Source organism: Vulpes vulpes, chromosome 10 (assembly GCF_048418805.1).
Source record: "Vulpes vulpes isolate BD-2025 chromosome 10, VulVul3, whole genome shotgun sequence".
NCBI lineage: Eukaryota > Metazoa > Chordata > Mammalia > Carnivora > Canidae > Vulpes > Vulpes vulpes.
In genome coordinates, this window is record NC_132789.1 from 19972921 (window position 1) to 19997963 (window position 25043).

General features: G+C 46.0%; 1 protein-coding gene across 3 annotated transcripts in view; it reads left to right on the forward strand.

Moving 5' to 3' along the window:
- The window catches only part of LOC140594287 (uncharacterized), a 47915-nt gene extending 27287 nt beyond the window's left edge, over positions 1 to 20628 (forward strand). For 2 of the 3 annotated variants that reach the window (XM_072725205.1, XM_072725206.1), the window contains 6 exons: positions 1041 to 1169; positions 3498 to 3626; positions 6141 to 6269; positions 8598 to 8726; positions 11257 to 11385; positions 17196 to 20628. In XM_072725205.1, coding sequence (XP_072581306.1) covers positions 1041 to 1169; positions 3498 to 3626; positions 6141 to 6269; positions 8598 to 8726; positions 11257 to 11385; positions 17196 to 17245 — 695 coding nt within the window. In that variant the 3' untranslated portion in view covers positions 17246 to 20628. Of the gene's footprint in view, positions 1 to 1006; positions 1170 to 3497; positions 3627 to 6140; positions 6270 to 8597; positions 8727 to 11256; positions 11386 to 17195 lie in introns of all 3 variants that reach the window. The other variant, XM_072725204.1, reaches the window with a different exon arrangement.
- The last annotated feature ends 4415 nt before the right edge of the window (positions 20629 to 25043 follow it).

Consider the following 25043-nt stretch of genomic DNA (forward strand, 5'->3'; position numbering starts at 1 on the left):
CCAATAATTCCTCGTTGCTTTTGTTTCTCTTGCCTTGGCAGACGTATTTTGCGAGATGTTGCTGTGGCCAAGTTGAAAAACGGTGTTGCCTCTGTTCACCTCTCGGATTTGGATGGATTCTTGTCTCACATTTAGATCTTTCATCCTTTTTGAGTTTTTCCCTGTGTGTGGTGTCAGAGAATGGTCTAGCTTCCGTCTTCTGCATGTGGATGTCCAGTGTTCCCAGCACCCTTTATTGAAGAGACTGTCTTTATCCAGGGATAGTCTTTCCTGCTTTCTCGAATAGAGTTGACCATAAAGTTGAGGGTCGACTTCTGGATTCGCTATTCGGTTCCATTGAGCTATGGGTCTGTTTTTGTGCCACTACCACACTCTCTTGATAGCCACGGCTTTGTAGTACAACCTGAAATCGGGCCTTGTGATGCCCCCAGCTGTGGCCTTCGTTTTGAATAGTCCCCTGGCTCTTTGGGGTCTTTTCAGTATCCACACTAGCATCTTATTTTTTTTTATTTTTATTTATTAATGATAGTCACACAGAGAGAGAGAATGGGGCAGAGACATAGGCAGAGGGACAAGCAGGCTCCATGCACCGGGAGCCCGACGTGGGATTCGATCCCAGATCTCCAGGATCGCGCCCTGGGCCAAAGGCAGCCGCTAAACTGCTGCGCCACCCAGGGATCCCCCATACTAGAATCTTAAGATGGTTTGTTCTAACTCTCTGAAGAAAGTCCCCAGTATTTTGATAGGGATTGCGTGAAATATATAAATTGCCCTGGGTAGCATGGACATTTTCACAATATTAATTCTTCCTCTCCATGAGCATGGAACCTTTTTCCTTCTCTTGATGCCTTCCTCGATTTCTTTCAGGAACGTTCTGTGGTGTTTAGGGTACAGATCCTTTACCTCTTTGGTTAGGTTTATTCCCGGGTAGCTTATGTTTTTGGGTGCAGTTGTAAATGGGATTGACTCCTTAATTTTCGAGGCTCTTCTAACAACAACCTGTCAGTCAACAGCTCTTTCTATGTCCATTTATTTCCCAGGAGCTGGAGTGATAACAACCGAACCTGAATCTCGAAGAAACGCTTGGTACACCTGCCCTGGAGCATGGCCAAAAATGTTTTCCATCCTCCGTATCAGAAGAGTTCAGCCAACAGACGACAGGCCGGAGGGTAACATGAAAATTGATTCATTAAATAATAGCCTCAAGAAATCTTGTCCTAGGGGCACCTGGGTGTTTCTGTCAGCTAAGTCTCTGCCTCCGGGGTTTCAGCTCTGGTCATGACCTCAAGGTCATCAGATTCACCCATATTCAGCATGGAGCCTGCTTCGTATTCTCTCTTCCTTTCCCTCTGCCCCTCTCCTCCTTACACTTGCTCTTTTGCTCTCTCCACACACGCAAAACAGAATCATTATTCAGTTTTGCTCGGGGTGCCATCGTAGAGACAGACCTCCTAAGCCGTATTCTTTATGTTTCATGTGTCCACATCTTAACTTGAAAGGTCAGTCATTAGTTTGTGGCCAAAATTGTGAAATCGCATTGAGAACTCTAATTTGGTCCGATTTCATGGGAGGGGTTGTGAGGTAACATTTGGACATACTAGTCCGTGTTAAGTATTAGCAAAATGTTTTCTGTTTTTACATTTTTTTATTGGAGTTCAATTTGCCAGCATATAGCATAACACCTAGTGCTCATCCCGCCAAGTGCCCCCATCAGGGGCCATCACCCAGTCGCCCCAACCGCCCGCCCACCTCCCCTTCCACTACCCCTTGTTCAGTTCCCAGAGTTCGGTGTGTCTCCTGTTTTGTCACCCTCACTGATATTTTCCTTCATTTTCCCCTTTCCCTTTATTGCCTTCACTAGTTTTTATATTCCCCAAATGAATGAGACCATATCAAGTTTGTCCTTTTCCGATGGACTTATTTCACTCAGCATAAGTCCCTCCAGGTGCATCCACGTCGGAGCTAATGGTGGGTATTTGTCGTTTCTCACGGCTGAGTTATATTCCGTTGTAGCCGTGGACCACATCTTCTTTATCCATTCATCTCTCGAAGGACTCCGAGACTCCTTCCACAGTTTGGCTATTGTGGACATTGCTGCCATAAACATCGGGGTGCAGGTGTCCCCGCATTTCACCGCATCTTTAGCTTTGGGGTATAACCCCAGCAGTGCCATTGCTGGCCCGGAGGAAAGATCTGTTCTTAACTCTTTGAGGAACCTCCACACAGTTTTCCGGAGTGGCTGCACCTGTTCACATTCCCACCTACAGTGCAAGAGGGTTCCCCCTTGTCCGCGTCCTCTCCAACATTTGTTGTTTCCTGTCTCGTGACTTTTCCCCATTCCCGCAGGTGTGAGGTGGTATCTCCTGGGGGTGTGGATCTGTAGTTCCCTGATGGTCAGCTTGCGGGGCATGTTCTCATGTGCTTGTTGGCCGTGTCTCTGTCTTCCCCTGTGAGATTTCTGTTTGGATCTTTTTCCGTTTCACGATCGGATTGTTTGTTTCTCTGCTCTTGAGTTGAGTATGTTCTTTATAGATCTTGGACACTAGCCCTTTGACTGAGCGGTCGTCTGCAAATAACTTCTCCCGTTCTGTAGGTTGTCTTTTACTTTTGTGGACTGTTGTTTGCTGCGCAGGAGCTTTCGATCTGGCTGAAGTCCCAATAATTCCTTGTTGCTTTTGTTTGTCTTGCCTTGGCGGACGTATCTTGCGAGATGTTGCTGTGGCCAAGTTGAAAAACGGTGTTGCCTCTGTTCGCCTCTCGGATTTGGATGGATTCTTGTCTCACATTTAGATCGTTCATGCTTTTTGAGTTTTTCCCTGTGTGTCGTGTCAGAGAATGGTCTAGCTTCCTTCTTCTGCATGTGGATGTCCAGTGTTCCCAGCACCCTTTATGGAAGACACTGTCTTTATCCAGGGATAGTCTTTCCAGCTTTCGCGAATATTAGTTGACCATAAAGTTGAGGGTCTACTTCTGGATGCGCTACTCGGTTCCATTGATCTATGGGTCTGTGTTTGTGCTACTACCACACTGTCTCGATGGCCACGGCTTTGTAGTACAACCTGGAATCGGGCCTCGTGATGCCCCCAGCTGTGGCCTTCGTTTTGAATAGTCCCCTGGCTCTTTGGGGTCTTTTCCGGTTCCACACTAGAATCTTAAGATGGTTTGTTCCAACTCTCTGAAGAAAGTCCCCGGTATTTTGTTAGGGATTGCGTGAAATGTGTAAATTGCCCTGGGTAGCATGGACATTTTCACAATATTAATTCTTCCTCTCCATGAGCATGGAACCTTTTTCCTTCTCTTGATGCCTTCCTCGATTTCTTTCAGGAACGTTCTGTGGTGTTTAGGGTACAGATCCTTTACCTCTTTGGTTAGGTTTATTCCCGGGTAGCTTATGCTTTTGGGTGCAGTTGTAAATGGGATTGACTCCTTAATTTTCGAGGCTCTTCTAACAACAACCTGTCAGTCAACAGCTCTTTCTATGTCCATTTATTTACCAGGAGCTGGAGTGATAACAACCGAACCTGAATATAGCAGACAACCTGGGTACATCTGCCCAGGAGCACGGCGAAAGCTCTTTGCAATCCGCAGAAACAGAAGAGTTCAGCCAACAGACGACAGGCCGGAGGGTAACATGAAAATTGATTCATTAAATAATAGCCTCAAGAAATCTTGTCCTAGGGGCACCTGGGTGTTTCTGTCAGCTAAGTCTCTGCCTCCTGGGTTTCAGCTCCGGTCATGACCTCAAGGTTATCAGATTCACCCATATTCAGCATGGAGCCTGCTTCGTATTCTCTCTTCCTTTCCCTCTGCCCCTCTCCTCCTTACACTTGCTCTTTTGCTCTCTCCACACACGCAAAACAGAATCATTATTCAGTTTTGCTCGGGGTGCCATCGTAGAGACAGACCTCCTAAGCCGTATTCTTTATGTTTCATGTGTCCACATCTTAACTTGAAAGGTCAGTCATTAGTTTGTGGCCAAAATTGTGAAATCGCATTGAGAACTCTAATTTGGTCAGATTTCATGGGAGGGGTTGTGAGGTAACATTTGGACATACTAGTCCGTGTTAAGTATTAGCAAAATGTTTTCTGTTTTTACATTTTTTTATTGGAGCTCAAATTGCCAGCATATAGCATAACACCCAGTGCTCATCCCGCCAAGTGCGCCCATCAGTGCCCATCACCCAGTCGCCCCAACCGCCCGCCCACCTCCCCTTCCACTACCCCTTGATCAGTTCCCAAGTTCGGTGTGTCTCCTGTTTTGTCACCCTCACTGATATTTTCCTTCATTTTCCCCATTCCCTTTATTGCCTTTCACTAGTTTTTATATTCCCCAAATGAATGAGACCATATCAAGTTTGTCCTTTTCCGATGGACTTATTTCACTCAGCATAAGTCCCTCCAGGTGCATCCACGTCGGAGCTAATGGTGGGTATTTGTCGTTTCTCACGGCTGAGTAATATTCCATTGTAGCCGTGGACCACATCTTCTTTATCCATTCATCTCTCGATGGACCCCGAGGCTCCTTCCACAGTTTGGCTATTGTGGACATTGCTGCCATAAACTTCGGGGTGCAGGTGTCCCCGCATTTCACCGCATCTTCAGCTTTGGGGTGAATCCCCAGCAGTGCCATTGCTGGGCTGGAGGGAAGATCTGTTCTTAACTCTTTGAGGAACCTCCACACATTTTTCCGGAGTGGCTGCACCTGTTCACATTCCCACCTACAGTGCAAAAGGGTTCCCCTTTGTCCGCGTCCTCTCCAACATTTGTTGTTTCCTGTCTCGTGACTTTTCCCCATTCCCGCCGGTGTGAAGTGGTATCTCATGGGGATTTGGATCTGTAGTTTCCTGATGGCCAGTGATGCGGGCCATGTTCTCATGTGCTTGTTGGCCGTGTCTCTGTCTTCCCCTGTGGGATTTCTGTTCGGGTCTTCTGCCCGTTTCATGATCAGATTGTTTGTTTCTTTGCTCTTGAGTTGAGTATGTTCTTTAGAGATCTTGGACACTAGCCCTTTGTCTGAGCGGTCGTTTGCAAATATCTTCTCCCGTTCTGTAGGTTGTCTTTTACTTTTGTGGACTGTTTCTTTTGCTGCGCAGGAGCTTTCGATCTGGCTGAAGTCCCAATAATTCCTCGTTGCTTTTGTTTCTCTTGCCTTGGCGGACGTATCTTGCGAGATGTTGCTGTGGCCAAGTTGAAAAACGGTGTTGCCTCTGTTCGCCTTTCGGATTTGGATGGATTCTTGTCTCACATTTAGATCTTTCATCCTTTTTGAGTTTTTCCCTGTGTGTGGTGTCAGAGAATGATCTAGCTTCCGTCTTCTGCATGTGGATGTCCAGTGTTCCCAGCACCCTTTATTGAAGAGACTGTCTTTATCCAGGGATAGTCTTTCCTGCTTTCTCGAATAGAGTTGACCATAAAGTTGAGGGTCGACTTCTGGATTCGCTATTCGGTTCCATTGATCTATGGGTCTGTTTTTGTGCCACTACCACACTGTCTTGATGGCCACGGCTTTGTAGTACAACCTGAAATCGGGCCTTGTGATGCCCCCAGCTGTGGCCTTCGTTTTGAATAGTCCCCTGGCTCTTTGGGGTCTTTTCCGTATCCACACTAGCATCTTATTTTTTTTTATTTTTATTTATTAATGATAGTCACACAGAGAGAGAGAATGGGGCAGAGACATAGGCAGAGGGACAAGCAGGCTCCATGCACCGGGAGCCCGACGTGGGATTCGATCCCAGATCTCCAGGATCGCGCCCTGGGCCAAAGGCAGCCACTAAACCGCTGCGCCACCCAGGGATCCCCCACACTAGAATCTTAAGATGGTTTGTTCTAACTCTCTGAAGAAAGTCCCCAGTATTTTGATAGGGATTGCGTGAAATATATAAATTGCCCTGGGTAGCATGGACATTTTCACAATATTAATTCTTCCTCTCCTTTCCTTCTCTTGATGCCTTCCTCGATTTCTTTCAGGAACGTTCTGTGGTGTTTAGGGTACAGATCCTTTACCTCTTTGGTTAGGTTTATTCCCGGGTAGCTTATGTTTTTGGGTGCAGTTGTAAATGGGATTGACTCCTTAATTTTCGAGGCTCTTCTAACAACAACCTGTCAGTCAACAGCTCTTTCTATGTCAATTTATTTCCCAGGAGCTGGAGTGATAACAACCGAACCTGAATCTCGAAGAAACGCTTGGTACACCTGCCCTGGAGCATGGCCAAAAATGTTTTCCATCCTCCGTATCAGAAGAGTTCAGCCAATGGACGACAGGCCGGAGGGTAACATGAAAATTGATTCATTAAATAATAGCCTCAAGAAATCTTGTCCTAGGGGCACCTGGGTGTTTCTGTCAGCTAAGTCTCTGCCTCCTGGGTTTCAGCTCTGGTCATGACCTCAAGGTTATCAGATTCACCCATATTCAGCGTGGAGCCTGCTTAGTATTCTCTCTTCCTTTCCCTCTGCCCCTCTCCTCCTTACACTTGCTCTTTTGCTCTCTCCACACACGCAAAACAGAATCATTATTCAGTTTTGCTCGGGGTGCCATCGTAGAGACAGACCTCCTAAGCCGTATTCTTTATGTTTCATGTGTCCACATCTTAACTTGAAAGGTCAGTCATTAGTTTGTGGCCAAAATTGTGAAATCGCATTGAGAACTCTAATTTGGCCCGATTTCATGGGAGGGGTTGTGAGGTAACATTTGGACATACTAGTCCGTGTTAAGTATTAGCAAAATGTTTTCTGTTTTTACATTTTTTTATTGGAGTTCAATTTGCCAGCATATAGCATAACACCTAGTGCTCATCCCGCCAAGTGCCCCCATCAGGGGCCATCACCCAGTCGCCCCAACCGCCCGCCCACCTCCCCTTCCACTACCACTTGTTCAGTTCCCAGAGTTCGGTGTGTCTCCTGTTTTGTCACCCTCACTGATATTTTCCTTCATTTTCCCCTTTCCCTTTATTGCCTTTCACTAGTTTTTATATTCCCCAAATGAATGAGACCATATCAAGTTTGTCCTTTTCCGATGGACTTATTTCACTCAGCATAAGTCCCTCCAGGTGCATCCACGTCGGAGCTAATGGTGGGTATTTGTCGTTTCTCAGGGCTGAGTAATATTCCGTTGTAGCCGTGGACCACATCTTCTTTATCCATTCATCTCTCGAAGGACTCCGAGACTCCTTCCACAGTTTGGCTATTGTGGACATTGCTGCCATAAACATCGGGGTGCAGGTGTCCCCGCATTTCACCGCATCTTCAGCTTTGGGGTATAACCCCAGCAGTGCCATTGCTGGCCCGGAGGAAAGATCTGTTCTTAACTCTTTGAGGAACCTCCACACAGTTTTCCGGAGTGGCTGCACCTGTTCACATTCCCACCTACAGTGCAAGAGGGTTCCCCCTTGTCCGCGTCCTCTCCAACATTTGTTGTTTCCTGTCTCGTGACTTTTCCCCATTCCCGCCGGTGTGAGGTGGTATCTCCTGGGGGTGTGGATCTGTAGTTCCCTGATGGTCAGCTTGCGGGGCATGTTCTCATGTGCTTGTTGGCCGTGTCTCTGTCTTCCCCTGTGAGATTTCTGTTTGGATCTTTTTCCGTTTCACGATCGGATTGTTTGTTTCTCTGCTCTTGAGTTGAGTATGTTCTTTATAGATCTTGGACACTAGCCCTTTGACTGAGCGGTCGTCTGCAAATATCTTCTCCCGTTCTGTAGGTTGTCTTTTACTTTTGTGGACTGTTGTTTGCTGCGCAGGAGCTTTCGATCTGGCTGAAGTCCCAATAATTCCTTGTTGCTTTTGTTTCTCTTGCCTTGGCGGACGTATCTTGCGAGATGTTGCTGTGGCCAAGTTGAAAAACGGTGTTGCCTCTGTTCGCCTCTCGGATTTGGATGGATTCTTGTCTCACATTTAGATCGTTCATGCTTTTTGAGTTTTTCCCTGTGTGTCGTGTCAGAGTTGGTCTAGCTTCCTTCTTCTGCATGTGGATGTCCAGTGTTCCCAGCACCCTTTATGGAAGACACTGTCTTTATCCAGGGATAGTCTTTCCAGCTTTCGCGAATATTAGTTGACCATAAAGTTGAGGGTCCACTTCTGGATGCGCTACTCGGTTCCATTGATCTATGGGTCTGTGTTTGTGCTACTACCACACTGTCTCGATGGCCACGGCTTTGTAGTACAACCTGGAATCGGGCCTCGTGATGCCCCCAGCTGTGGCCTTCGTTTTGAATAGTCCCCTGGCTCTTTGGGGTCTTTTCCGGTTCCACACTAGAATCTTAAGATGGTTTGTTCCAACTCTCTGAAGAAAGTCCCAGGTATTTTGTTAGGGATTGCGTGAAATGTGTAAATTGCCCTGGGTAGCATGGACATTTTCACAATATTAATTCTTCCTCTCCATGAGCATGGAACCTTTTTCCTTCTCTTGATGCCTTCCTCGATTTCTTTCAGGAACGTTCTGTGGTGTTTAGGGTACAGATCCTTTACCTCTTTGGTTAGGTTTATTCCCGGGTAGCTTATGCTTTTGGGTGCAGTTGTAAATGGGATTGACTCCTTAATTTTCGAGGCTCTTCTAACAACAACCTGTCAGTCAACAGCTCTTTCTATGTCCATTTATTTACCAGGAGCTGCTGTGATAACAACCGAACCTGAATATAGCAGACAACCTGGGTACATCTGCCCAGGAGCACGGCGAAAGCTCTTTGCAATCCGCCGAAACAGAAGAGTTCAGCCAACAGACGACAGGCCGGAGGGTAACATGAAAATTGATTCATTAAATAATAGCCTCAAGAAATCTTGTCCTAGGGGCACCTGGGTGTTTCTGTCAGCTAAGTCTCTGCCTCCTGGGTTTCAGCTCCGGTCATGACCTCAAGGTTATCAGATTCACCCATATTCAGCATGGAGCCTGCTTCGTATTCTCTCTTCCTTTCCCTCTGCCCCTCTCCTCCTTACACTTGCTCTTTTGCTCTCTCCACACACGCAAAACAGAATCATTATTCAGTTTTGCTCGGGGTGCCATCGTAGAGACAGACCTCCTAAGCCGTATTCTTTATGTTTCATGTGTCCACATCTTAACTTGAAAGGTCAGTCATTAGTTTGTGGCCAAAATTGTGAAATCGCATTGAGAACTCTAATTTGGTCAGATTTCATGGGAGGGGTTGTGAGGTAACATTTGGACATACTAGTCCGTGTTAAGTATTAGCAAAATGTTTTCTGTTTTTACATTTTTTTATTGGAGCTCAAATTGCCAGCATATAGCATAACACCCAGTGCTCATCCCGCCAAGTGCGCCCATCAGTGCCCATCACCCAGTCGCCCCAACCGCCCGCCCACCTCCCCTTCCACTACCCCTTGTTCAGTTCCCAAGTTCGGTGTGTCTCCTGTTTTGTCACCCTCACTGATATTTTCCTTCATTTTCCCCATTCCCTTTATTGCCTTTCACTAGTTTTTATATTCCCCAAATGAATGAGACCATATCAAGTTTGTCCTTTTCCGATGGACTCATTTCAATCAGCATAAGTCCCTCCAGGTGCGTCCACGTCGGAGCAAATGGTGGGTATTTGTCGTTTCTCATGGCTGAGTAATATTCCATTGTAGCCGTGGACCACATCTTCTTTATCCATTCATCTCTCGATGGACCCCGAGGCTCCTTCCACAGTTTGGCTATTGTGGACATTGCTGCCATAAACTTCGGGGTGCAGGTGTTCCCGCATTTCACCGCATCTTCAGCTTTGGGGTGAATCCCCAGCAGTGCCATTGCTGGGCTGGAGGGAAGATCTGTTCTTAACTCTTTGAGGAACCTCCACACAGTTTTCCGGAGTGGCTGCACCTGTTCACATTCCCACCTACAGTGCAAGAGGGTTCCCCTTTGTCGGCGTCCTCTCCAACATTTGTTGTTTCCTGTCTCGTGACTTTTCCCCATTCCCGCCGGTGTGAAGTGGTATCTCATGGGGATTTGGATCTGTAGTTTCCTGATGGCCAGTGATGCGGGCCATGTTCTCATGTGCTTGTTGGCCGTGTCTCTGTCTTCCCCTGTGGGATTTCTGTTCGGGTCTTCTGCCCGTTTCATGATCAGATTGTTTGTTTCTTTGCTCTTGAGTTGAGTATGTTCTTTATAGATCTTGGACACTAGCCCTTTGACTGAGCGGTCGTTTGCAAGTATCTTCTCCCGTTCTGTAGGTTGTCTTTTACTTTTGTGGACTGTTTCTTTTGCTGCGCAGGAGCTTTCGATCTGGCTGAAGTCCCAATAATTCCTCGTTGCTTTTGTTTCTCTTGCCTTGGCGGACGTATCTTGCGAGATGTTGCTGTGGCCAAGTTGAAAAACGGTGTTGCCTCTGTTCACCTCTCGGATTTGGATGGATTCTTGTCTCACATTTAGATCTTTCATCCTTTTTCAGTTTTTCCCTGTGTGTGGTGTCAGAGAATGGTCTAGCTTCCGTCTTCTGCATGTGGATGTCCAGTGTTCCCAGCACCCTTTATTGAAGAGACTGTCTTTTTCCAGGGATAGTCTTTCCAGCGCTCTCGAATAGAGTTGACCATAAAGTTGAGGGTCGACTTCTGGATTCGCTATTCGGTTCCATTGAGCTATGGGTCTGTTTTTGTGCCACTACCACACTGTCTTGATAGCCACGGCTTTGTAGTACACCCTGAAATCGGGCCTTGTGATGCCCCCAGCTGTGGCCTTCGTTTTGAATAGTCCCCTGGCTCTTTGGGGTCTTTTCAGTATCCACACTAGCATCTTATTTTTTTTAATTTTTATTTATTAATGATAGTCACACAGAGAGAGAGAATGGGGCAGAGACATAGGCAGAGGGACAAGCAGGCTCCATGCACCGGGAGCCCGACGTGGGATTCGATCCCAGATCTCCAGGATCGCGCCCTGGGCCAAAGGCAGCCACTAAACCGCTGCGCCACCCAGGGATCCCCCACACTAGAATCTTAAGATGGTTTGTTCTAACTCTCTGAAGAAAGTCCCCAGTATTTTGATAGGGATTGCGTGAAATATATAAATTGCCCTGGGTAGCATGGACATTTTCACAATATTAATTCTTCCTCTCCATGAGCATGGAACCTTTTTCCTTCTCTTGATGCCTTCCTCGATTTCTTTCAGGAACGTTCTGTGGTGTTTAGGGTACAGATCCTTTACCTCTTTGGTTAGGTTTATTCCCGGGTAGCTTATGTTTTTGGGTGCAGTTGTAAATGGGATTGACTCCTTAATTTTCGAGGCTCTTCTAACAACAACCTGTCAGTCAACAGCTCTTTCTATGTCCATTTATTTCCCAGGAGCTGGAGTGATAACAACCGAACCTGAATCTCGAAGAAACCCTTGGTACACCTGCCCTGGAGCATGGCCAAAAATGTTTTCCATCCTCCGTATCAGAAGAGTTCAGCCAACAGACGACAGGCCGGAGGGTAACATGAAAATTGATTCATTAAATAATAGCCTCAAGAAATCTTGTCCTAGGGGCACCTGGGTGTTTCTGTCAGCTAAGTCTCTGCCTCCGGGGTTTCAGCTCTGGTCATGACCTCAAGGTCATCAGATTCACCCATATTCAGCATGGAGCCTGCTTCGTATTCTCTCTTCCTTTCCCTCTGCCCCTCTCCTCCTTACACTTGCTCTTTTGCTCTCTCCACACACGCAAAACAGAATCATTATTCAGTTTTGCTCGGGGTGCCATCGTAGAGACAGACCTCCTAAGCCGTATTCTTTATGTTTCATGTGTCCACATCTTAACTTGAAAGGTCAGTCATTAGTTTGTGGCCAAAATTGTGAAATCGCATTGAGAACTCTAATTTTGTCCGATTTCATAGGAGGGGTTTTGAAGCTAACATTTGGACATACTAGTCCGTGTTAAGTATTAGCAAAATGTTTTCTGTTTTTACATTTTTTTATTGGAGTTCAATTTGCCAGCATATAGCATAACACCCAGTGCTCATCCCGCCAAGTGCCCCCATCAGTGCCCATCACCCGGTCGCCCCAACCGCCCGCCCACCTCCCCTTCCACTACCCCTTGTTCAGTTCCCAGAGTTCGGTGTGTGTCCTGTTTTGTCACCCACACTGATATTTTCCTTCATCTTCCCCATTCCCTTTAGTGCCTTTCACTAGTTTTTATATTCCCCAAATGAATGAGACCATATCAAGTTTGTCCTTTTCCGATGGACTCATTTCACTCAGCATAAGTCCCTCTAGGTGCGTCCACGTCAGAGCAAATGGTGGGTATTTGTCGTTTCTCACGGCTGAGTAATATTCCGTTGTAGCCGTGGACCACATCTTCTTTATCCATTCATCTCTCGATGGACCCCGAGGCTCCTTCCACAGTTTGGCTATTGTGGACATTGCTGCCATAAACATCGGGGTGTAGGTGTCCCCGCGTTTCACCGCATCTGCAGCTTTGGGGTATATCCCAGCAGTGCAATTGCTGGGCCGGAGGGAAGATCTGTTCTTAACTCTTTGGGGAACCTCCACACAGTTTTCCGGAGTGGCTGCACCAGTTCACATTCCCACCTACAGTGCAAGAGGGTTCCCCTTTGTCTGCGTCCTCTCCAACATTTGTTGTTTCCTGTCTTGTGACTTTTCCCCATTCCTGCCGGTGTGAGGTGGTATTTCATGGGGATGTGGATCTGTAGTTCCCTGGTGGTCAGCTTGCGGGCCATGTTCTCATGTGCTTGTTGGCCATGTCTCTGTCTTCCCCTGTGAGATTTCTGTTTGGGTCTTTTGCCCGTTTCACGATCGGATTGTTTGTTTCTCTGCTCTTGAGTTGAGTATGTTCTTTATAGACCTTGGACACCAGCCCTTTGAGCGGTCGTTTGCAAGTATCTTCTCCCGTTCTGCAGGTTGTCTTTTACTTTTGTGGACTGTTTCTTTTGCTGCGCAGGAGCTTTCGATCTGGCTGAAGTCCCAATAATTCCTTGTTGCTTTTGTTTCTCTTGCCTTGGCGGACGTATCTTGCGGGATGTTGCTGTGGCCAAGTTGAAAAACGGTGTTGCCTCTGTTCACCTCTCGGATTTGGATGGATTCTTGTCTCACATTTAGATCGTTCATCCTTTTTGAGTTTTTCCCTGTGTGTGGTGTCAGAGAATGGTCTAGCTTCCTTCTTCTGCATGTGGATGTCCAATGTTCCCAGCTCCATTTTTTGAGGAGACTCTCTTTTTTCCCGGGATAGTCTTTCCTGGTTTCTCGAATATTAGTTGACCATAAAGTTGAGGGTCCACTTCTGGATTCGCTATTCGGTTCCATTGATTCATGGGTCTGTTTTTGTGCCACTACCACACTGTCTTTTCGGCCTTGGGTTTGTAGTACAACCTGAAATCGGGCCTTGTGTTGCCCCCAGCTGTGGTCTTCGTTTTTAATCGTTCCCTGGCTAATTGGGGTCTTTTCCATTTCCAGAGAAATCTAAAGATGGTTTGTTCCCACTCTCTGAAGAAAGTCTGTGGTATTTTCATAGGGATTGCATTAAATGTGTATATGGCCCTGTGTAGCACCGACCTTTTCACAATATTAATTCTTCCAACCCATGATCACTGAATATTTTTCTGCCTCTTTGTGCCTTCTTGAGTTTCTTTCAATGTGTTCTCTAGTTTTTTTTGTTTTTTTGTTTTTTGTTATCTAGTTTTTAGGCTACAGATCCTTTACGTCTTTGGTTAGGTTTATTCCTAGGTATGTTATGCTTTTGGGTACAATTATAAATCGGATTGACTGTAATTTCTTTTTCTTCAGTCTTATTGTTAGTGTCACATGCCTGGTTGTTGATGTACAGAATCCTTTTCTGCACGAAAGAATGACCTTTGATATTTTGGAGTTTAAATTTGAGGATTCCAGTGTTCAGTGTTAGGAGAAAGTCCACCAGTGTAGCTGATGCAGTAAGTTCACAATCTCATGTAGGCAACTGCAACCTTTGGATGGCCTGCCCCAGGCTAATTGCCAACTAAGCAGAGTTCATTTTTGCCTGCGTTCTTCCATGAGAATACAACTAGAACGAGTTCTGATGTGGCAGGAGGCTAAACTCCATATCTTCCCATCTTGGGTTTTCGGGGGGGACTCATTACCAAGAGGATATCATCAAAAGAAAAAATTTATAAAGGTTTGCAGTGCACATCACACCGAAGAAATAAAAAACAAAGAGGAACTCAAAGCAGCAGCTTAAAACTGTGAGCTTTATAGCATCTTCAGCAAAGAACAATAATACATTTGTAGAAAAAATGATAGCCTAAAGAAAAGCAGTTTTAGGCTATCAAGGGCGGCAAACTGGAAAGGTAAATTTATGGGAAGACATTAACACTAAGATTTGTTTCTGGATTCCTCTTCCCAAAAACATATATAAATATATATTTTGGGGTGGCATATCTCGGCTTCCTTCACAAGGCTTTATACCTGGCTCTAGGGAATCCCTGCTGAGCCAAGCTCTGGTTATTAGTATTTGAGTTAAATTACAGTTATAGGTGGAATGGGTTTATGAGTCATTTCATTAGAATGTTTTCAAAAGATGTGCCCTTAGTCTCTTCTTTGACCAAAAGTGTGTGCAGAAGCCCCATCCTCTAAGGGATTGTACAGAATGTCTGAAGCTGTATAGAGTTGGGGTGTTTTTCCCCCCTCCTGAGGAAAGCAAGATTACTCTTTAACAGTTAAAAGCGTTGTTCCTATTAGGGATAATGTAACACCACGTCATCCTTCCTATATAGTACAATCATTATGCATACACTATAAAAACAGACTGCATGGTGACTAATTTTCAAATAAACCCATAGACTAAATCACAGCATATATAAATCATTTCTATCTCAACTGCTCACTTAAACCTGAACAAATTTTCTGGAAGCATGTTAATTTTCCTATGATACTCCTTAATATTTCTTGCAGAGCTGGTTTGGTGGTCACATATTCTTGCAGTTTCTGCCTATCTTGGAAGCTCTTTATCTCTCCTTCTATTCTGAATGAGAGCCTTGCTGGATAGAGTTTTCTTGCCTGCATGTTCTTCTCATCTAGGACCCTGAATCAATCCCGCCAGCCCTTTCTGGCCTCCCAGGTCTCTGAGGAGAGGTCTGCTATTAATGTAACAATTCTCCCCATATTCGTTAAGAATCTGCTGCCTCTATCTACTTTACAGATTTTCTCTTTTTCTATAGAATTTGCAAGTTTCACTATTAAGTGTTGAGGTGTTGAACGGTTTTTATTGATTTGGGGGGAGGACCACTCTATCTCCTGGGTCTGAGTGCCTATTCCCCTCCTGAATTAGGGAAGCTCTCAGCTTGGATTTGTTTAAATATGCTTTCTGGCCCTCTGTCCTTCTGGGTGCTCTCTGGAACCCCAGTGATACGTAATTCTTCCTTCTGAAGCTGTCATGTATTTCCCTTAACCTTTCCTCGTGGTCCTTTCATTGTTTTTCTCTGTTTTCCTCAGCTTCCTTCCTTGCCATCAAGGAGTCTTCTGTGTTGCTCATTCTTTCTTCCAGCACCTTATGCCTTGCCATTAGGACCCCCAATTTGGATTGCACCTCATTTAATTGATTTTTAACTTCAGCCTGATGAGATCTTAATTCTGCAGTTGTGAAGCCTCCACCCGCCCCGGGGGGAGGCAGGACCTCGGCCGTGTCCCCCGGGCCCTGGGCTCTGGGGCCTGTGCTGCCTGCACCGCGCTCCCGGGGCCTTGGCGGGCGCCCGAAGGCAGCAGGTGCAGCGCCCCGCCCGCCCGGAGCCCCCGCCTGCCCCCCTGCTTCTCCCTGAGGCCCCGCCGCCTGCGGCTCCAGCGCTGTCCCGAGCTGGGCCCGCGGGCCTGGGGCGCTCTGCCCCGGGCGTGCCTCGTCTGCTAGTGACCCCAGGAACCTGGGGGCTCCGCCGCCCCTCCTGGGGTTCAGCCCGACACCCCTCCTCTCCGGGGCTGGGCTCTAGGGGCGCCCAGGCTTTCCCGCCAGGCTGGAGCCATCTCCTCTGGCCTGCAGCTCCCCACCCCCCCCACCTGCCCCCAGGCTTCTTCCTTCCTTTCCCTTTCCCCCTTCCTGTCTTGCCTTGTTAGAAGCCCTGCCCCCCCCCTTCTTTCTTTCTTTGTATCCACCTTCACCTTCTACCTTGTTAGAAGGGATCCTTGGCGGATCAGGTGAGTTGAGGACTCTACTCTCTGGCCTTCTTCCCCCTGTTGTCTTCTTTTTGTTTTAAAGCCCTTTCTGCGGGTCCCTGGGTGGCTCAGCTGTTTGGCGCCTGCGTTTGGCCCAGGGCGTGATCCTGGAGTATCAGGATGGAGTCCCACGTTGGGCTCCAGGCATGGAGCTTGCTTCTCCCTCCTCCTGTGTCTCTGCCTCTCTCTCTCTCTCTCTCTCTCTCTCTCTCTCTCTCTGTAGGTCTATCATAAATAAATAAATCTTTAAAAAAAAAAAAAAGCCCTTTGCACATGATGTACCAGTGTGTTGTGGTCCCTGTAAGGGCTCCGTTTCCATTTCCATGTATGTTTATGAGTGAGTTCTGCAATTTTGGGTTTAGCTCCACTGACAGCAGGAGAGGAGTTACTATTCCAGCAGCATCGTTTTCAACTCATGAATGAAATGGAAAGTCATTTCCCTGTCTGTCTGGAACTTGTAATTACCTGATTATTTAATTAGTTTCCTTTGTATTTATTTCATTTTGCATGACTCTATTATGGTCCTGTCTTTCTTTATGGTAGTGCATTTTCAGGATATCCTATGCGTAAAAAAAATTTTAAAAAATCATTATTCTAGTTTGCTTGTGTCCCATTCATAGGTCAAAAGTTCTAAGCCATATTCCTACTGTTCTGTGTGAATATTTTAATTTAGAAGGTGAGGCATCACTTGGTGGCCAGAATAGTAAAAATGTTTTTTCCAATCAAGTTAAGTTAATTTTTCAAGATTTAATTAGATAATTAACCAATCAATTTATTAAATTGAGGGAGAGAAAGAGAAAGGGATAGAGGGAGAAAACGTGAGCGGGCTGAGGGTTAGGAGGAGGAGTAGGCTTCCCATGTGGAGGGACCCCAACATGTAGCTGAACCCCGACCATGGGATTAGGTCCTGACCCCAGGGCGTACAATTAAGTGACTGATACCACTGGCACCCTACAACTCAAATGTGATTATGGTTAATGATTCTTAGAGTAAAGCTAATATTTGGACATTAATCTATAGCTCAACTTTAACAAAAATAAATCTTCTATTGTTTTTATTCGATAGATGTTATTACCTAGTAAAAACTGATCTTTACTTCTCTGAATGACTTTAGGAAACCAGATGGAACATCATGTTAGAGACCATGGTGCCCAAAGGAAGTGAAAGGATACCTGAAGGAAGTTGTTTGTCCTGAAGGATGTGTCTCTCCAGTCCATTCAGGATGGTGACTACAACATTCCCCAGCCAAGCAGGAGACACCATTGATGAGGGAAAGTACCCCATCACTGTCTTTATAAGCAGCTTTGGTGTCGCCAGTGGTAAACATCCTCTCAGATAAGCTAATGCATGCCAAGAGGCAAGCACTCAGCACCCTTGCCACCAGGAAGATTATGTATTTCATCTCAAATGGACGCTGTCTGATGTTCATCAGAATTTGTGTGGAAAGCAACCGAGAAAGCAACATTCGTTCCTCAAAGATACTGAGCTCACCTTGACAGCATTAACTTGCACTTCTCCTCTGATGTTCTGGAATAGTCTCATGATGAAGGGACCATAAAGTGCTTCTAGAAGGACACAGAGTACCCATCAGCACATGGGTCATGCTGCTCAAGAATAATTCAGGTAGTGGTGCCTGAGTTGCTCAGTCAGCTAAGTCTGCCTTTGGTTCAGGTCAGGGTGTCTGGGACCTGAAATGGAGCCTGATGTGGGGCTCCCTGCTCAGCAAAGGGTGTGTTTCTTTCTCTCCCTCTGCCCCTCTTGCCTCTTCTGCTCTCTCTCTCTCTCAAATACATAAATAATTTCGTGAAGAAAATAAAAGGCTAATGGGGACTGTTGATCAGTATGAACGAAGGCTAGTGAACATGATGGCATTTGGTAACTAAGCATGGGCTGAGCTACCACTGTCGGGCCACTCACGGGGTTAGGGCTGGAAAATATGGTGTGTTAGGATTTTCTTTATTTTGGAGAATGATGAGAGAAGCCATGGTGCAGTGTCAGTGGGACAATGTCCTGGGAAAACTCTCTTATTCTTTCTCTCTCCTTCCCCCTTTCTCTGTATTTCTGTGTCCATAGCTGTCTCTCATTCTCTCTCTCTCTCTCTCTCTCTCTCTCTCTCACTCACAATTCTCTCTCTGTGTCACACACATGCACACACAACTCTGTCACACTCATAGGTTTAAACAAGTCACTCCACCCTAAGAGTCATGCACTTACAACCATACCAAACAGTGAACACACCAGCTCCTAGTATTGTAGAAATGTAGGCATGTTTTCTCACCTGGGAAAGCTGCCTGTCTCACACCCCCAAGCCTCAGGAACATGGAATCGGGTGGCTGTCCAGAAGAGAACAGCAGGTTGCTGCATCTGCCGTACTATTTAGATTTTTTTTTTTCTGCAAGAGAGTGGTTCAAGAATACATACCACTTTCGCTGGTTTCTGAGACGTCTGCACTTACACAAAAGAGTAAACCATGAGGGTCAGGTCATGTGTGTCCTTTGTCATTGGTTCTCCTAGTGAGTATTCAACACCACATGAGCAACAGTAGTAAAACGATAGGCCTCCAAAGGAAGCACAGGTTGCACCCATGAAAAAGCAGGAGCTATTCCTGGGGGATGGATCTCTCGTTTACTGAAGGAGCCACACGAAATTCTTGAGGAAAAACTGCATGTGAGAGAAAGGTCCCTTACTACACTGTTTAAAACATCCCCTCCAAAACCCACAAAAATGGTCCTTACTCCTAAAAAATACACTGTTCCTTGTCATATCTGAATTCGCTCCAAAAAGAGGAAAAAAGGACCATTTCTAATTCAGGAAAATGGGTGAGCATTCCATAGAAGTTGGAAACTCATTCACTGACTTTTTTGTGGAAAAACTCCTGCACCACACACTTGGCAAGATTTAGGAGGACACAAAATAACTGTCAATGCATTCATTGGATGTGGTGCTCAGGAATTACTGAGCGATCACTGTTTATATGGGTACAGGGCAAGACTATTGTAGAGAGTGATTAATAAGTATCATATGAGGGTCTGGGGTCCATCCTCCTTGGTGGATGAGGAAAACCTTCAGCTCAGGCCAAGGCCCCAGTGTCCTGCAATCCATCCCCTCCTTGGGGCCTTGTTCAGCCCAGAATGTGCTTCTCCCTTTCCCTCTGCCTTTCTCCCTTGCTTATGCTCGCACTCTCTCTCTCTCTCTGAAATAAATAAAATCTTCCCCAAAAAGTCAATGGCAACTTCAAGTAGCCTGACATAATCAGTGCACAAATAGAACTGATCTGCACATCGATTCCAATGATGACTTCCCATCACTCATGCAGCTTGTTGTGAAACCCAACTAAAAACTCCCACCTTCTGGACATCTGGCAAAATCATTTCTGTCTCTGTAGGTCCACATATGCTGTCCTCTCTTTTGTAAGTTTTTCAACCTGATTTTACCCCTTTTCTTGGTAGGTTTGATTCAATGCTAGACAGTTATTCTCTTTTGTTCTATTTAGTCTAGTGCTCTATTGTATTTATTCACTCACAGGTTTTTTTTTTTAAAGGTTTATGTATTCATGAGAGATACCGAGGCAGAGACATAGGCAGAGGGTGAATCAGGCTCCATGTGGGGAACCCGATGCAGAACTCGATCCCAGGCCCACGGGACCATAACCTGAGCCAAAGGCAGACGCTCAACCACTGAGCCACCCAGGTGTACCAGTAATCAGTTTGGTGAAAATATTCCATCCGGGAGAGGTTTAAATACTCAAAGTATACCATTTACCAATAGCCATAGCTGTGAAGCAGAGTAGGAGGGACAGGCTTCCCGTTATGCATTAAAAAAGATCACGGAGATCAAACGTACAGCATAGGGAATATGATCAGTGGAATTGTAATAGTGCTCTATGGGGACACATGGTATCTACACTTGTGAGCACAGTATTACCCTATACAAGTATCGAATCCATATGTGGTACACCTGAGACTAATGTAACCTTGTGTACCATCTTGATTTCAATTTAAAAAAAAACAGTAGTAATGTGGGCACCAGGCTCATTCCTTTAGTTGGGCATCTACTTTGGGCTCATATCATGATCCCAGGGTCCTTGGATACATAATATTATGTATTTGTCAAAACAGTCAGATGCATAACACAGAGCAGTCCTTAATATATGTGGTCAACTTCAATGATAATAATATCTCTACACTGGTTTGTTCTTTGTGATAAAAATTCCACACTAATGCAGGCATGTATGATTGTGGAAAATATGTGCCAAGGGATAGGGCGATACGGAAATTTTTATATTATATGCTGCTTTATGACACCAGTCTAATCCTAATCTCAATAATAAGGTCTCCTTATTAAAACATAATCAGTGATTTTATGTTGTTAATACTGTACACAGACTAGTGTCCAAATGTTTGCTTCACAACCCCTACCTTTTAATTTGACCAAATTTGAGTGGTAAAAGCAGTTTTACTATTTTGACATAAACTACTGACTGACCATTTAAATTATGAATTTCACATATAAAATGTAAATAATATAGGTTTGTATTTTTGTCTTTAGTGTGGTGTCCTGAGCACAGTAAAAGAATGATTCTTTTTTTTTTTTTTTTTAAGAGAGCAAAAGAGAAAGTGTAAGGGGGAGAGCAGTAGAGGAAAAGGGAGAGAGAATACTAAGCAGGCTCCATCCTAAGCATGGAGTCCAACCTAGGATAATCTGATGACCTGAGGTCATGAACTCAGATGAAACCAGGAGGCAGTCACATACCTGAATGAACCAAACCTGTGCCCCTGGAATAAGTTTTCTTTAATCAACTAAAGGAATGAATTTCCTGGTTGCTTTCAATCGACTCCTTTGCTGGTTGTATTTTGATTTTTCCTCAAGCGTGAAGTAGTTTGGTCCAGTTTTGTATCCACAGAGATCCATAAACATTTTTCACCTAAGGTTTTTGATTGTAGACACTGGGAAACTCATAACCATAGAAAGAGCTGTGGACATCTTGCTCTCAGAAGACCAAGTGGAAATTTTAAAACTTGACACGCACTATCCAGGATGAAAATTCACTGGATAGGCTCAGCAATCCGATGAAGAAACAAAGCAGACAGTGGATGTGTAAACAGAACAAGAGAAAAAAAAAAAAAACAGAACAAGAGAAATCGTACTATCATGAGAGGAGTGCGAAAAGACTGAACAAAAATTGATAGGAACTTAAACATGCATGCCTAGGATACATCAAAAGTGCTAAGTTCCACAGCATGGAGTTTCTGTAGGAAAGCAGCTGGTGTAGAAGGTATGGGGACAAAATGGCTAAAAATTTCACAAATCTGTGACTCAGATCTACAAAGCTCTGAAAACCCTCCTCCGGACACATTGTAACCAATCTGCTGGCAAAGAGGAAGAAAAACCTTGAAAGCAGAGGAAAAGGACACATTCAACCTAACAGAATACAAATTCCAAGGCCCATGACTTCTCAGAAAACAGGTCAGAAGACACTGCAATGGTGACACAAGTATAGAAGGAAAACACCTCTGAGCCTAGGACGTTATGTTCAGGAAAGATAGCTTTAAAGAATGAAGGCAAAAGGTGAATGAAAGTGAAAACAAGACAAAGTCGGCAGACAAGCAGGTGGTAAACAACTGGAAGAATCAGTCATTGAGCCAATATTTATTTATTTTCATTAAAAAAATTTTATTGCAGTTCATGTTTATTATTTTTAATATAGTTTTTGATTGAGGGAAGGCCAATTTGGATATGAATGGGCTGGGGGAGAGGGAGGCAGAGAATCCTAGGAAGGTTTCATGACCAGTGAGGAATCCCAAGAGGGGCCGGATCTCAGGCTCCTGAGAGAATGTGCTGAGCTGAAATCAAGAGTCAGATGCTTCCCTGAATGAGCCACCCAGTTCCCCTCAGTAGGTAACTTGGACATTAAATGATGAGCAAGAACCTTCTACCAAATGGAGTGAAATGACACAGGGAGATGCTTGGAACCTCAGGAACATAAGAACCTCAAAAGGGGTGTTTTCCTGGGTAAATGAGGTCTCCTGTTTTTCTGTCCTTCCAAATTCTGTATGGCTTTTGAGGGCAACAAGGAGACCACAGTCTCAGAGCCTGGGGCTCCCCTCCTTAATCAGTTGATCAAAGAGCCAATCCAGGCAATGCTGGAGTAGGTGCAATGGGCCTGGGGGCCTACGGGTTGGGGTTGCATGTGGCCCTGAGAGTGATATCCCACTGGGCTTATAATGTGACTGCTTTGTGCGTGGGGTGATCTTAGGTACTTGAGACAAACTTAACCTTTATTCTTTTTAAAAAATTTTTATTTATGTTTAGGTAAATTCAGTTTGCCAACATATAGTTTAACACCCAGTGCTCATGCCATCAAGTGCTCTCCTCCTGGAATATAAGAAATAGGAACAAGATAATGAGGGAAAGGAGGGGATTGAGTGGGAAAAATTAGAGAGGGAGACAAACCATGAGACTCCTAAATCTGGGACACACTGAATCTCTGGAACAGCCCATACATGTCGTAGCCCATAGAGGAGATGAATGTGATGCTAGAGGTAAACTATGTTGCCCAGTTTCCCTTAGCTTAAAAGTGGGCTGATGGGGTTTGTACAGCAGGTGAGGCCTCCTCAATACCAGCTCGAGCCAGCATCTGCCCTGATCCCTGGAAGGACTGGGCCATGGGCTCCAGGCAGGCATGAGGGAATGTCCTAGACTGGGCCAACCCTTGACGTGGGGAGCAGGCCCAGCACTGTGTGGCTATAGCAGTGAGATCAGACAGGAGCAGAAATCCTGGCCTCCCTGCCTAGGGCCTGTGTCCTGGGCCTGGTCAGACCAGGAGACTAGTTCTGCAGGACCTTGAGCGCAAGCGTGTGCCGCCAGCCCAGCAGCTTTCACAGATTCCTCTAGATTCCCTGCACCCAGTGAAGGCCTCGATGGCCTTGGCTGGCTGCACTCGATCCCTTCTCACACAGAGGCAAGTGCAGATTTTATTCTTGTCCCAGGACTGAGGATTGTGCAAGGAGGAGAGGAGGGAACTGTGCTCCCGGCACCCCTCCCACCTCACTTCTGCTGGATCCGGGAGGAGGTGCTGAGAGGGACCATTTCAGGGATGCCCATCCCTAGAGTGCACTTCCACCCTTTGGGCAGAACTGGGGGTAGCCCAGCATTGCTACTGTGTGACCTGTAGGTGCAGAGGGAGTGGGGCCCCGGCTGTACCAGCACCTGGCTCCCACGGAAGCAGTCTGTGTGCAAGTTCAGATGGGCGTGGCACAGCTGTGTATCAAGAGATTGGCTCCATCCAAGACCAAAGGCAATAACCCGAACCAAAAGGTCTCCTGCTCTATTCCCAAGAGATGCCAACCAAACATCAACAAGGGCTTTGATGCTTGCCAGTGACAAAGGGGGTCAGAGCTGGTCTGCAGAGAATGACCATCAAATAAAAAGAAGAATATGACCAACTGCACAATCCGATCCCAGGGCAGAATTCTTATTTTATCCAAATACCCTACTGTTTATGATGGAATAGACCAGAGAAGAGCACCTTCGTGGCTCAGTAGGTTAAGTGTCTGACTGCAGCTTGGATCATTACCCAGGACCCTGGGATCAGGCCTGTATCAGGCTCCCTGTTCGGTGCAGGGTCTGAATATCCCTCTCCCTCTGCCCTTCCCATTCTCCTCTCTCAAATAAGTAAACAAATGAAAAACAAAACAATTGCATTCCTATACATCATCTTCTTTATTTCATCCCGCCCACTCTCAGTCTACAAAGTAGCAGGTATACTCCAACTGCACCAGGGACTCCCTCCTGTTGATTCCCGCCTCATTGTGCTTCCGGACCTGAGGTTTCTTCCTCTTCAGGAATTTCATCCTCAATATTTTCCACCGCCCAATCTTTAGAGATACAAACACGAGGATGAGGTGATTAGACAGTGAGGCCCCGTGTTCCTGCTACTCCAACTGAGGCCACTTTGGAACACCTGTCGACACCTGCTCTTCCTTGGGATCCTCAGACCTTCCCTGGGCTCTTGGGAGTTAGAGCCCTTCACCAAGACATTGACCACACTGGCAAACCTTCCTTGAGAGAGAGAGAGAGGATGCCCCTTCACCTGGCATTTCCCCATTTCCACAAGATCATGATAGCTCTCACGTGGACATGGATCCACCTGGATCCACCTGTGATGGGTGGTGGACACCTGCTAGGTTAGATGGGGTCCATGTGCAGCCACTATGCCAGACTCAGAGCAGCTGCCCAGGAGAGCCATTCATGATGATGGAAATGATCTGTGTTTTCAACATGCTCTACTGGGCTCTGGCACTGTGGTTGGTATGATGAGGGATGAAATGTGTAACTTCATTGACTGTAAGGAATTTCAACATATGCAGGCATGTCTGGCTATCGGCTGCCTCCTTGGATAGCTCAGGTCTAGGATCCAAAAATGAGGAAGCTGTGACCTCCCTGCCCTAGGCCTAGGGGTTCCTGCAGTGGAATTTGCTGGCCTGACCTGACTTCATTTCTGTTGGTCTCTGGGCTCCTATCCATGAGGCAGGCACTACAGGAGGTCCTGGCATCACTCAGACAGGAAGGTCTGCACTCAGGTCCTAGAGGAATCCTAGCAGGGGCTGCTTCTAAGCAGAGGAGAGGACCCCATACACATGGGCTGGTAATGAGGCAGAGGGGGCACACCTCATCCTCTTCAGAAGCTCACACTTTTCCTTCCTGATGCAGGCTAGAGCCTAGGTAGGTACTGGTTTAGTGTGGGGCCCCACACCCCAGACATGCTGAGCAGGGACCTTGCCAACCCAGAAGTGGATCCCAGTTTTTGAGTTGCTGAACTCACTGAGCCCTGGCGTCCACGTATCTCTACTTCCCGCTATCTCTATGGACACAAACTCCTTACCTGAATTCTACCCCTTTGCTTGTGAAAACATGTCCATGGGTCTCCACCTGGAAGACCCGTTTTCTGGTTTTGGTTTTT